Genomic DNA, 14237 nt, shown 5'->3' with positions numbered 1-14237 from the left:
CACACAAGAACAACTAACCCCAGTGCAATGCAGTAACTGCTGGAGTAGAGGAATATGACCCCTGCTATAGAAGGACAACACAAGGAACACTTCATTCTTCCTAGGCATGAGGAAAGGTGGGGCAGGGCCCATGGAAACAGCCTGACCAAAGCCAATGAGGATTAGGGTGCGGGTGTGGTAGCAATAAGACTGAACATTGACACTGGGTTTATCATATGCCCGCAGATATTCTGGGCATTGTCTATACTTTAACTCATTTAATGCTCACAACAACCCTATGAGGTAGATATTTTCATTTTGCTGCTGAGAAAACAGAAGCACAGAGTCAAATAACTTAATCAGAGTCACACAACTGGTAAGTGTAAGATTTGGGGTTTGAAACCAGGCAGGAAGGCCTCGAGTCCATGATGTGAACCATGATGCTCTACTACCTGATCCGGGAGCACACGGGACATATGGAGGAAGGGAGGGGTGCTGTAGTCAGATTCACAATGGCCTTTAATGCCACGTACTTTAACCTAGTATGATAAATTTGCTCTAGAGGAATAATGCAAGGGCTGGATGGGTGGAGGGGAAGAGAGACAGAAAGGAGGAGACCAAGAGAGGTTATTGCAACACTCTAAGAGAGAACCCAGGGCAGCGGAGATGGGACCTACAGAAGCCTATCTCTATTTGCTTACTGGTTAAGTTCGCAGCCAGATGGCAAATACCTGGCATGCCTTCTACCACCCAAGACAGATGTCGATAACAAATCACACTACTTTTTCTTGCTGAGGTCGGATGCTGCCTCAGAATCTTTCTCAACACAGTGCTCCGGGCAGCCACTGCCAATCAGTCACAGCTGGTACATTAGATGAAACCTATTTGTCATCTCTCATTGTGACAGACATTTTCGGTGGACACGATGGCAGATAGAATGTCCCAATAAGGTGAAAAAAAATGTAGTCACAGATACCTTGGAGGTTTCTGCCATGGGTCCCTCAATGGAAAGCCATGCTGTGGATGGTGATGGAGAACAGAGAAATAGTGGGTTGGGAGGGAAAACCATGAGGCTTGTTTTGCACGTCTTCAGGTCTGAAGCCCAACAGGGCATTCAAGTGTAAAGGCTGACATGAAAACATGGGTCTGAGTTCAGGAGAAACTCAAATTGGAGGTGTAGTAGAGAGTGTCATTGAAGGCTTGAAACTCAGTGCCATCTCCCAGAATGGACAGAAGATAGAAGAGGGTCAAGACTAGAACGTGGGGGAACACCAATCCACATGTGGTGTAAGGAGAAAGAAGAGAGGCTTGTGTGGTGGGGGAAGAACGTTTCCAGGTGGAGGTAGTCAGGGCGTCAGACACTGCAGAGAGATCGGGAGCAATAATGAAGGCTGCAGTGAGGATTCAGTAACGCGGAGGCCTTTGTGGCCATTTCCAGTAGGTTGGAGAAAGTCAGTGGGCACCAACTTAACGGTTTATTGGCTAAAAAGGTGAGGAAGATAAGACTATTCGGACGCAGGGTTAAAAGGGGAAACTGGAGCATGTTGCTGACTGGGAGGAAGGAAAAGGTGAACAGGTTAAGACTGCAGTTGCAGAGGGACAAGGGGGTTAGGAAGGGATGAGTTAAGAATAAGGAGGATTTCTCCTTGGAAAGAATAGGATTTGTCAGAGTTTCATGTCATATTTATTGGTATGATTCTTACCACTTAACAATAGGGCTCTGTCCTTTTTTGGTCACTCTTTTATCCCCAGTGCCTAGCAGAATACCAGGCACTGAATTTATACATGCCAAATAAAGTGAATAAATGCCAGAACATCTCTTTTTCCTAGATATGAAGGAGTCACCAGGGCCAGTGTTCCATTTATTTAGAGACAGGGTCTTTCTCTGTGGCCCAGGCTGGAGTGCAATCACAGCCCACTGCAGCCTCAAACTCCTGGGCTCAAGCGATCCTCCTGCCTCAGCCTCCCAAAGTGCTGGGATTACAGGGTGCACCACTTTGCCCAGTCTGCCAATGTCCTTGATGGTGGGAGATGGAGAAAATCACCTTAGCTGGTGAGAAAGAGGGTGATGGGAACAACAGTGAAGGAACTGCTATAGTCATGATCAAATTCCCCAGAATTAATATAAAAGCTATACCAGAATTTTCATTCTTAAAGGCAAAGTAAGGAAGGGGAGGCCATGGTCATTATTTCCTTTAGAAGGAGACACTAGAAGCCATGTGACAGGATTTCTGAAGCTCAGTAATTAATAACAGACAGGTACTTCCATTATAATTTTCTCTTCTTTCAATAGCTAACACCCAAGATAAATACAAAGTAACTCGCCATAATTTCTAGCATTTCTCCTGGGGGGTGGAAGCTTCCTAAGATAAATATGTTAAGAGATGTGCTACTTTTTCAAATGCAAGTGTGATCTGGTCTGAAGAAAAAAATGTTCCTTCCACTTGTGTCTTTTTTCCCCTTTAGACTTAAAATTTTTTTAAAATTTTTTTCCTTTGCTACAAGCCCATGAGGAAACAAAATAACATAGCTGAGTGCCAGAAAACACAATAGCAACAGCTACATCATCACATTCATGCATCTTTGTAATTAAGATGAAATTGATGTGAAAAAAGTATTTTTATTCCTTTAGCAATATTAGAGACTCTATGTTATTTTGCCTGCTCCTTCTCATCTGCTGTTTCTGAACGGGTAGGCATTTTTACACATGAAGAATTTCTGGGTTACCGAGTTCTTTAGCGAGCTCTAACTGCGTCACTCCCTGTTCCTCAGCATCGCTTCACATTTTCAGCTGTCTGTGAACGCTGGGGTAGGAATCAGTCCACCACCAAGGATGCAGAACAGGCCACAGGGCTCAGATCTTCCACTTCCAGAAGAAATGGAAGCCCTTTTTTTCTTCAGTGTTGTCAGGGAAGTGCTAACTCCTTAACTCTCTCAAAACAAATTTGAAATTCTTAGAGAAAAGGTCTTAGAAAGGAAATCCAGCAAGGTTTTGCCTCAGACATCGGTTGGCCTTATGGGAGGCCCCAGTTTGGGTCCCCCCAAAACTCCAAGCTGTAGAAGAAGCAGATTCCAAAGAAATGAGTCCCTCAGGTCCATTGTTCTCTAAAACCAAAATCTGGTAAATGTATTCGTATTGTGGTCTCTGTTGTTTTAAAAAAAGGGCGCTGGCAGTTCCTCATATTATCACAATGAAAATCAAATCATGTGCTTCTGTGTTTGGACATCACGGCACCTCCTACTCCTGACTCTGTGGCTTTAGAGGAGTTTATCACGTGTCCAAGCCAAAGAGGCTCCCTGGGGAATCTCTTCTTTCCCTATTGCTGCAGATGAGCATGTCCAAGCATATACATAGAGGGTGTTCCCCACAATCCTAGTGCATGTGGGGAAACCATAGATATAACTCAAGCCAAATAGCGTGGTTTACTGTCGGCTGGGTAGGAAAGACTTTCCCAACCCGGAAGAGTTGCTTCAGACCAGAACAGAGTCCTGCAGCTGAGTGTGAGCCTCTCAGGGCAGATCAAAGCTCCAGGCTCAATTTGGAGTCAAAGGGAGTCTCCTCCGTGGTTGCGCAGGAAGTGGATAGTCTGGCATTAGTCTAAGACATACGTAATAAGCCACAGTTCAGCCCTCTGACCATCATGACATGGCAGGGACATGATGGGGATGGGAACAAGGGACCAGCCATGGGTGGGGATAGATCCAGTCACCAGATTCATAAAGGGCCTCTAATACGGGCTTTTGAGCTATCTGCAAGTGAGGTTATGAACTCAGACACAGAGGTATACCTATAGGAGGGAAAGGCAATATTCATTATACAGTTTTAATTTTAAAAATAAACGTTAAAATGTACCACAATTTAAAAAGGTTGTTTCGTCATTTGTACTTTTAAAAAAAATTTTTTTTGAGATGGCCCAGGCTGAAGTACAGTGGTGTGATCTTGGCTCACTGCAACCTCCGCCTCCCAGGTTCAAGCAATTCTCTTGCCTCAGCCTCCCGAGTAGCGGGGATTGCAGGCATGTGCCATCATGCCCGGCTATTTTTTTTTAATTTTTATTTTTAGTAGAGATGGCATTTCACCACATTGACCAGGCTGGTCTTGAACTCCTGACTTCAAGTGATCCACCCGCCCCAGCCTCCCAAAGTGCTGGCAGTACAGGCATGAGCTACCGTGCCTGGCCCATTTGTACTTTTTCTTTTTTTAGTATACTATTTGCCTCAAAAGTGGAATGGGCCAGCCTTCCCTCTGCTTCTGTGTTAGCAAAGGAGCTTCTAGCGAGTGTGAATGAATAAGCAGGACTCATGGATTCTGACTAACCCGTGCTCATAGAGAAATTACCAAGGGAAAGTGTTTTACACCCTTTTCCTGGCAGTCAAATGTTCCCTGTTCACCCCAAGAGTATGCTGCTCCAAACAGACCCCAGCCAGCTTCCCCCACCTGTGTCGGGGCTGCTGAAATGACAGTGGGAGCCACACAGATGCAGCAGCTCCAGCCCAGGACTCAGCTTCCTCCTGACACTGCTCCTTGAGTGGACGCACTCAGCAACTGAGTCCCTTGACACGTTGGTGAGAGGGACCGGAATGTTTATGGCATATCTGGAAGAGAGTATATGAAAAGAAAAATAATAGTGCTGGTTTTGTAACCATGGGACCGGCTCAAACCAATTAACCATTGCCTAAGTTGTTACAGCCTCAGCTGAACAGCTGTTAGGGTGTTCAGCCTCACCTTTGACTATGTCACACAGACAAAATTGCCCTGGTACGTGCCATAGGATGAGTTTAACCTCCTCATTGTTAGCACTGCCAGCATAGCAGACTGGCTGCCATGGGGGACTGGGCCTAGTTAGAAATGCCACAAAAATTTGACCCAACCACCCAGATCCTGGCAATCGAGTTGAATGTTGCTTCCTGTGTCTTTGCCAGTCAACTGGTGATAAGGTTTTTTCTTATCTCAGAAGCCATTGCCATAGTATTGGCTTCTCCAGCCCTTGCTTGGTAACAGTTTCTTCTGCACCAGAAGGAAGCAAGTCTCATGACTATTCATAGGAAATGTTTCACCACAGCGCTGAGTTCTCACTGCTCCTCAAGGGCTTTGGGATGAAAGACGACGACAGCACAGTAACGCTGGGGCCTTGCCAGTTCACACCGGCACCAGTTGTTGAAGCTGCATATCAAAGCTTTCATCTAGAAATGCATTTAGGTTAATGAAATCAGAATGTTAACATAATCGGCCACAGAGCTCTAGTATTTAGAAGACAATTCAGGCCCAGGACACAAAAAAAGTCAACCCATGAAGGCAAAGAAGCAAACAGTGTTATCCATGGGATGATAACGATGATAATCCCTTTGCAATTCTACTCAACAAAAACCTGTCAGGACCTGCTCTGTGCAAGCACTGTGCTAGGTCCCAGGAGAGAGAATTTGCATCTGTCCCTTAGAGACTTTGGTGGTAATTTGGCATCATTCAGAGCTTAGGTTTTGGTGCCAGATGGTTGACAAGCAATGGGTTCCCTAGAGTACTTTCTTCTTCTTTTTTTTTTTTTTAATTTATTATACTTTAAGTTCTAGGGTACCTGTGCACAACATCCAGGTTTGTTACATATTTATACATGTGCCATGTTGGTTTGCTGCACCCATTAATTCGTCATTTGCATTAGGTATTTCTCCTAATGCTATCCCTCCCCCCTCCCCCGCCCCCCTTAGAGTGCTTTCTAGGTATCCCGTCACAGCAGGAACACATTTTATTTGCTGTCAGAAGCTCAGCTCTCATCAGCCCTCCCAGGGATGGCCTCCTGCTCCCAAGTCCCAGTCCCCGCCTGTGTCCCTGCACTATGTTCCAGCCAGGCACTCACTGCTCAGGCCTGTCTCTTTTACCTTGACACAGTGTCCCTCCTGCTTTCCAGCACGCTCATCTGTAGCCAAAGCTCCCAGATGCTGCTTGCCTAGATTTCTAGGATTCATCCGTGGTCTGGCCTGATACTAATTATATCCCGGCTGTGTCCATTGTACTATTGAAGTAAACTCTTATGTCCCCAGCTCCACGTAAATCAGCCTTCAACCTCACCATGTTTTCTTGTTTTTGTTTTTGTTTTGAGACAGCGTCTCACTCTGTCGCCCAGGCTGCAGTGCAGTGGCGTGATCTTGGCTCACGGCAACCTCTGCCTCCCCGGTTCAAGCAATTCTCCTGCCTCAGCCTCCCGAGTAACTGGGATTACAGGCGCCCACTGCCACACCCAGCTAATTTTTGTATTTTTAGTAGAGACAGGGTTTCACCACATTGGCCAGGCTGGTCTCAAACTCCTGACTTCAAATGATTCACCCTCCTCAGCCTCCCAAAGTGCTGGGATTACAGGCATGAGCCACCGACCCTGGCTCAACCTCACCTTTGAACATGTCACACCTGCCCAGAAGCTAGCCCTGACTCCCTATGACTTCAATTTAAGATAAAATCTCAGCCTGAGGCTCTTGGTTTGGTGTGATGTAGCCCAGCCCATCTCAGGTAACATGCCAGCCTTCGTGTCTCCAGCCTCAGTGCTAATTTCATTCCTCAGGTAAGTTCCTACCTTTCCTTCCTGTGTCCTTTGCTCTTGTTGGACTTTGTTGGGATTTCAACACAGGAAGATAGAGGGAGATGGAGGACAGTGACTAAAGGGAACAACATGAACACAGATAAAGACATGAGAATGCACAGACACCAGAGAGGAGATGTGCTTGGTCATTGATATTGGGTCCTTACAATCCCAGAGTCATAGCTCTTATAGATAAAGGAAAGTAAACGGACCATCTGGTCTACCCCTAGCTTCCAGCCTAGGGAAGTATTTTTATTCCCATGCAATATATTAGACCACTAAGACCCCGACAGTTTAAATGGCATAATTGGAGGTAGGGAGAGAAATGTTTAGACAGACAGCTTGGAGTCATCCTATACAAGACCTTTAATGCCAGGTTAAACTTGTACTCAATTCAGTGGGTGCTAGAGATAATTGAAAGCTTTCCCTGGAGCAGTGACATAATCGGAGCTATGCTTTGGGGCAGTGTTTTCAGACTGTGGGATATGACCCATTATTGAGCCACAAAGTCAATTTAGTGGATCATGAATAAAACAGAATGCAGTATTGCTTTGTGAGTTTTGTGTGTGTGTATTGGGTTGTAAGGTAAAACATACTTCTTGGCTGGGAACAGTGGCTCATGTCTGTAATCCGGCACTTTGGGAGGATCGCTTGAGTTCAGGAGTTTGAGACCAGCCTGGGCAACATAGCAAGACCTCATCTCTACTAAAAATAAAAGTAAAAAATTAGCCAGGTGTGGTGGTACACAGCAACTGGGGGGATCACTTGAGCCTGGGAGGTCAAGGCTGCAGTGAGCTGTGATTGTGAGCCATGATCATGCCACTGCACTCCATCCGAGGCAACAGAGCGAGACCCTGTCTCAAGTATATGTATATATTTCTTATTATGAGTCATGGTCAAAAAAGCTTGACAGCTCCAGTTTTAGCCAGGCATGGTGGTCCATGCCTATAAGTCTCAGCACTTTGGGAGGCCAAGGTGGGCAGATCACTTGAGCTCAGGAGTTCCGGACCACCCTGAGCAACATGGCGAAATCCTGTCTCTACAAAAAATTAGCCGGGCATGGTGGTATGTGCCTGTAGTCCCAGCTACTTGGGAGGCTGAGTCTGGAGAATGGCTTGAGCCTGGGAGGTCGAGGCTGCAGTGAGCCGTGCCACTGCACCCCAGCCCAGGTGACAGAGTGAGACCTTGTCTAAAAAAGTCTCAAAAAAGAAAAAGAAAGAAACAAGAAAGCCCCAGCTTTAGAGAGATTCATCTGAATGAGGGTATAGAAGGAGACTCCTGTCACAGCCCAAGCGGGAGGAAGTAAGGTCTGAATGGGAAGGAGAAGCCAGGGGAAGGGAAAGGAAGGAGTGGGCATGAGGGATTGGCGGGGGTAAGAGTGTCAGGATGTGGGGGCTCAGGGAGAGGGAAGCATCAATCAGGCATGACTAAAAGTCACACCTGGGTGCTTGAGGAAATGTTAGTGTCTACAGCCAAGGGAAGAAGCCAAGGGAAGTTCAGAGAAGGCGCTGATTTGAGGACCATCTCAAAAGACCGACAGAAGGACACACAGCAATCGTCAAGTATTGGATCAGTTGAGGTCCCAACAGAATCCACTCAGATGGCTTCAATGAAGAGTCCCAAGTGGGCGGGGCACGGTGGCTCACACCTGTAATCCCAGCACTTTGGGACGCTGAGGTGGGCACATCACCTGAGGTCAGGAGTTCGAGACCAGTCTGGCCAATATGGTGAAACCCCACCTCTACTAAAAATACAAAAATTAGCCGGGTGTGGTGGTGGGTGCCTGTAATCCCAGCTACTTGGGAGGCTGAGGCAGGAGAAGAATCACTTGAACCCGGGAGGCAGAGGTTGCAGTGAGCTGAGATCACGCCACTACACTCCAGCCTGGGCGACAAAGCGAGACTCCATCTAAAAATAAATAAATAAATAAAAATTTTTAAAAAAACAAAACAAAATAAAAGAGTCCTGAGTGAAGGGAGGATTTCCAGAGCTGTAGGCAGGTTGAAGGGAACCAGCCTGGGATCATGAGGCCCTCAGAGGTTAACCACAGTAGGAAGCTCTTCCTCTCAGATTCCCTTGGGCCCCAAGCTTGCAGGACAGCCCTTCCCGTCCACTCCCCCATCCCCAAACCAGTACACAACTGCTATTTGGCTTGTCACCATCACTGTTTCTCTTGCTACTATTATTTCTATCCTCACCATCACCCTTACCCATGCCAAGGGCTTTATACACATTCTCATTTAAACATTTTTACCTCAAGAGTTGGTGTTGGGCTGGGAGTGGTGGCTCATGCCTGTAATCCCAGCACTTTGGGAGGCCGAGGCAGGTGGATCACTTGAGGTCAGGAGTTCAAGACCAGCCTGGCCAACATGATGAAACCCCGTCTCTACAAAAATACAAAAGTTAGCCAGGTGCTGTGGTGCATGCCTGTGGTCCCAGGTACTCCGGAGGCTGAGGCAGGAGAATCGCTTGTCTGGGAGGCAGAGGTTGCAGTGAGCCAAGATGGTGCCACTGCACTCCAACCTGGGTGACACAGTGAGATTCCATCTCAAAAAAAAAAAAAAAAAAAAAAAGAGTTGGTGTCATGCCAGACCCCTATTAACTCCAGTAGGGATGGCATCAGGTTCAAGAGGCTGAAGAAGAGACCCAAAGCCGACAGATGAAACATGGGGTTTATTGAGAGGAACTTATACAGGATGGCCGGGTGGCAGCAGGCTGGGCCAGAGAAGCACCAGCACCTACAGAAAGTAGGCAGTTTCTATAGTGTTTTCATTTAGTACCCTTCCCCTAACAACCTCCACCTGGCAACCTTCATTTAACCTAAAACAAAGGGCCTTGATCCCCTGCACAGCCCATTCCACAGGATGGCACAGGCTCTCAGATGTTCCTCATAAATAAAATATAATGATGCCAGGCGCAGTGGTTCACACCTGTAATCCCAGCACTTTGGGAGGCCGAGGCAGGCAGATCACTTGAGGTCAGGAGTTCGAGACCAGCCTGGCCAACATGGCAAAACCCTGTCTCTACTAAAAAAACAAAAATTAGCCAGACGTGGTGGTGCACACCTATAGCCCCAGTTACTGAGGAGGCTGAGGCAGGAGAATGGCTTGAACCCAGGAGGCCGAAGTTGCAGCCTGGCTGACAGAGTAAGACTCTGTCTCAAAAAAAAAAAAAAGATAAAATGAATCTTGGAGAAATCAAAACTACTGGGGAAAGGGAGGGCGCACTGAGAACCATCCCACTAACCCGACCACCGCTGGCCTTCGCAGGACACCATGAACCACACGGTCCAAACCTTCTTCTCTCCTGTCAATAGCGGCCAGCCCCCCAACTATGAGATGCTCAAGGAGGAGCATGAGGTGGCTGTGCTGGGGGCGCCCCACAACCCTGCTCCCCCGACATCCACCGTGATCCACATCCGCAGCGAGACCTCCGTGCCCGACCATGTCGTCTGGTCCCTATTCAACACCCTCTTCATGAACCCCTGCTGCCTGGGCTTCATAGTGTTTGCCTACTCCGTGAAGTCTAGGGACAGGAAGATGGTTGGTGACCTGACTGGGGCCCAGGCCTACGCCTCCACCGTCAAGTGCCTGAATATCTGGGCCCTGATTTTCGGCATCCTCATGACCATTCTGCTCATCATCATCCCAGTATTGATCTTCCAAGCCTACTGACAGATCAGGAGACATCATGCAGGCCAGGAGCTCTGCCCATAACCTGTATCCCACGTGCTCCACCTTCCATTCCTCACCCTGCCCCCGGAGAGGAGTCCTGTATCAGCCCTTTATCCTCACACACTTTTCTACAATGGCATTCAATAAAGTGCACATGTTTCTGGTTAAAAAAAAAAGAAGATACAAAGAATCTTTGGGCTGGCTGCACTGGGAACTCTGAACACACATTCAGGTGCATCTGCCATACAGGGTCATTCTCAGGGTAGGCTTAAGATATTACTGTCAGGTGCATCTGCCACGCACAGGTGCGTCTACCATACACCCCACCCCGGCACGCCCTTGAATGGCTCTCAGTCTCATCACATTCCCTGGGGCCAGGTATACAGAGGAGCACTGGCACCAGCGCAGCAGCAACACAAACCACTGCAACAAAAAGAGCAACGAATACGATAGAAGGTTCTCCCAAGCTCTTGGGAGCTCATCTTGGATGTGCCACAGCAGGCCCCTGGTGGAGGAGAGGGGCGGCTCTTTGTAGGCTCAACAATCCGTCTTGTCCTGAAGAGAAGCCACCATCTGTGCCTAGTTGGACCCTTGCTTGTGCTGCGAGCTCAGCCTCTAGGGCTGCTTGGAGCATGGTCAGAAGCGGCCAGCCAACTACAGCCGCCACAGCTCAGGAATCTGAGCCTTGCTCAGTCAGATCCACCCCCTGCAACTACCCTTCCAGACCTTTCAGCGTTTTCAGGGCATCTCTGTACTCACACATCAGGCCCGATCCATCAAGCATAGCGGCTCTCGGGCCCCATATAGACACGGACAGCCAACCTGGGACTTCTCCCCGCGGGTCTGCCCTTCCTAACCTCTTCATCTGGGGCTTTTCTCCCATCTCCTGCTGGGTCCACCAACTATCATGCTGGACCCCATTAACTCCAGTAGGTCAGGATGTTACTTTTGGGACTAGAAAAAAATTAAAAATTAAAAATCCTTTTTTTTTTTTTGGAGACGGAGTCTCGCTCTGTCACCCAGGCTGGAGTGCAGTGGCAATCTCGGCTCACCACAACCTCCGCTTCCTGGGTTCACGCAATTCTTCTGCCTCAGCCTCCCGAGCAGCTGGGATTACAGGCGCCCGCCACCACGTCCGGCTAATTTTTTGTATTTCTAGTAGAGACGGGGTTTCTCTATGTTGGTCAGGCTGGTCTTGAACTCTCGACCTCAAGTGATCCAACTGCCTCAGCCTCCCAAAGTGCTGGGATTATAGGCATGAGCCACTGTGCCTAGACAAAAATTTAAAATATTTTAAAAATTAAAAAAAAAAAAAAAACTTCTGGTAGGGGTAGTACCATGTCTGAGAGGTCAAAGAAGAGACCCAGAGAATGAGACATAGGTTTTTTTTGTTGTTGTTCTTTTTCTTTTTACTTTTCACTAGAGATGGGCCTCGCTATATTGCCCAGGCTACTTTCAATCTCCTGGGCTCAAGGGATCCTCCTGCCTCAGCCTCCCAGCATGCTGGGATTATAAGCAGGAGCCACTGCACAAGTTTATTGCGCTTACATACAGAGTGGTCTGATGGAGGTGAACTGGACAGGAGAATTGCCACTGCTTGTAAAAATGCATGCAGTTTATAGCATTTTCACTTAACACCCTCCCCCTAACAACCACCACCTGGCAACCTTCACTTAAACCAACACAAAGGGCCTTGATTCCCTCTACAGCCTTCCGTGGGCAGGACAAGAGTTCAGATGTTCCTTATAGATAAGGAATGAATCTCTGAGTTGGCGTGTTTGGCACTGAAAACACACATTCAGGTGCATCTGCCATACAGGCTGACTCTCAGGGAATGGTTAGGTTATTGCTGTCAGGCGTGTCTCCCATGTGTCTACCATATAGTTGGTCCTATCTTTTTTTTTTTTTTTTGCTCTTTCACCCAGGCTGGAGTGCAGTGGCGTGATCATAGCTCACTGCAGCCTTGAATTCCTGGGCTCAGGCGATCTTCCCATATCAGCCTCCTAAGTAGCTAGGACCACAGGTGTGTGCCACCACACCTGGATAATTTTTTATATTTTTTGTAGAGAAAGGGGGTCTCGCCATGTTGCTGAGGCTGATCTCAAACTCTTGGCCTCAAGTGATCCATCTACCTCAACCTCCCAAAGTGCTGGGATTACAGGCAAGAGCCACTGCTTCTGGCGAAGAGCTGGTCCTGTCATTATTACAACTTTACAAATAAAGAAATCGAAATTGGACTGGGCACAGTGGCTCATGCCTGTAATCCCAACACTTTGGGAGGCTGAGGCAGGTGGATCACCTGAGGTCAGGAGGTGGCTCATGCCTGTAATCCCAGCACTTTGGGAGGCCAAGGTGGGCGATGGCTTGAGTCCAGGGGTTTAAGACCAGCCTGGGCAACATGGTGAAACACCATCTCTACAAAAAATACAAAAATTAGCCAGGTGTGATGGTGCACACGTGTATCTCAGCTACTTGGGAGGCTAAGGTGGGAGGATCCCTTGATTCCAGGAGGTGGAGGTTGCAGTTAGCTGAGATCACGCCACTGCACTCTAGCCTGGGTGACAGAGTGAGATCCTGTCTCAAAACAAAACAAACAAGAAACAAACAAACAAACAAAACACACACACTTGGCCAAGTTCACAGTTAGTAAATGACAAAGTTGGAATATGAAGCCAGGCATCTTCTTGATCACTCCTAATCACTATAGTATACTACTAATTCCCAAGAAATAGACAATAACAAAGGTAGCAAATAACAAGGCAGATAACCAAGCATAGTCATCAGCGATGTCGCACACTGCGAGTGGGACCCAGCCTCTCATAATCCCGCTTCCCTCATTTCTTCTTAGAAGCTCTAGTGGGACTCGGCCGGGAGCGGTGGCTCATGCCTGTAATCCCAACACTTTGGGAGGCCGCGGCGGACAGATCATGAGGTCAGGAATTCGAGGCCAGCCTGGCCAACATAGTGAAACCCTGTCTCTACTAAAAATACAAAAATTAGCTGGGCATGGTGGCACGCACCTGTAGTCTCATCTGCTCAGGAGGCTGAGGCAACAGAATCACTTGAACCCTGGAGGTAGAGGTTGCAGTGAGCCAAGATGGTGCCATTGCACTCCAGCATGGGTAACAGAATGAGACTCCATCTCAAAAAACAAAAAAGAAAAACAAAAAACTCTAGTGGGACTTATATCTGGAAAATCCTTCTCCCACTGTCTCATTGCGCACAGATTGGCTGCTAGAGTCGTAATTTCTCATGTTAGTCTGGGGTGAAATTGGATTACCCTAGTTGTGGACCTTGCACCCAGCAGCCTCTTTCAGAACCTCCTCCCCAGTGTTCACGTGGTTAGGGACTCTTCTCCTCAGCAGTTGCTTTAATTAAGGCAGGCTGCTGTCTGGTGACTCATCTGGGGCCTCAGGAGGCTGCGTGGATGGCAAGCTGCCCTCTGTTCCCTCGCTCCTCTCCCCTCGCCCTCCTCTGTGGAAGTCCTGCCAGGAAGCCCATGATCCAGCTCACGTCTCTGCTTAGGTGCCTCTGGCATATGTTACCTAACCAGGGCTAAGACTGGTTTTATCCTACTTCAGACAGTCCAAACAACTCTGAACCTCATTTTCCAGCAGCTGAGTGGCCCTAGGACCCAGGGCCTGTCCGCCTTTGCCTGTCCACACGCCCACGCTGACCACCGCCCTATAGGTCAGAAGCAACCACTCCCACCTCCCCACCCCCCCTCCCCCCTCCCCCCTCCCCCCCTCCCCGCCTCTCAGTAGGTCTCTTCTCTCAGCCCCAGTGGCCTGCTCCACTCAGGAATCCAAGCCTGTGGAGGATTGAGCCAGGCCTCCCCAGCTCACGCCTGCAGCCCCGTGATGCTGCCTGATGACTCACCCTCATGCCCATGACTTCCTCCCACGCTTTATTTCAGGAAATGACTTTCAAGAATGGTCTCGATTTTTTTTTTTAAAAACAACAGAAAAATACTTTTCACCTACAGGGAACAAGCGACAATCCCCAATGCTATTAA

At 48.1% G+C, this 14237-nt stretch overlaps 1 protein-coding gene and 1 long non-coding RNA gene across 2 annotated transcripts; one reads left to right on the top strand and one right to left on the bottom strand.

Annotated features, from left to right (window-relative positions):
* Positions 1-1808: 1808 nt before the first annotated feature.
* Positions 1809-14116, bottom strand: LOC106999439 (uncharacterized). Its single transcript, XR_001446262.3, has 3 exons — positions 13977-14116; positions 4418-4575; positions 1809-3767 (listed from the first exon to the last, which is right to left on the bottom strand). It is a non-coding gene; the product is annotated as an uncharacterized LOC106999439 (long non-coding RNA).
* Positions 9818-10360, top strand: LOC696527 (interferon-induced transmembrane protein 3). The gene has a single exon (XM_001088204.5). It carries the CDS (start codon positions 9824-9826, stop codon positions 10220-10222), a length of 399 nt encoding a protein of 132 aa, XP_001088204.3. The 5' UTR covers positions 9818-9823; the 3' UTR covers positions 10223-10360.
* Positions 14117-14237: the final 121 nt, after the last annotated feature.

Source organism: Macaca mulatta, chromosome 7, assembly GCF_049350105.2.
Source record: "Macaca mulatta isolate MMU2019108-1 chromosome 7, T2T-MMU8v2.0, whole genome shotgun sequence".
Taxonomy (NCBI): Eukaryota; Metazoa; Chordata; class Mammalia; order Primates; family Cercopithecidae; genus Macaca; species Macaca mulatta.
The sequence above is the reverse complement of the archived record's forward strand: the minus strand, read 5'-3'. Positions and strand labels throughout refer to the sequence as shown.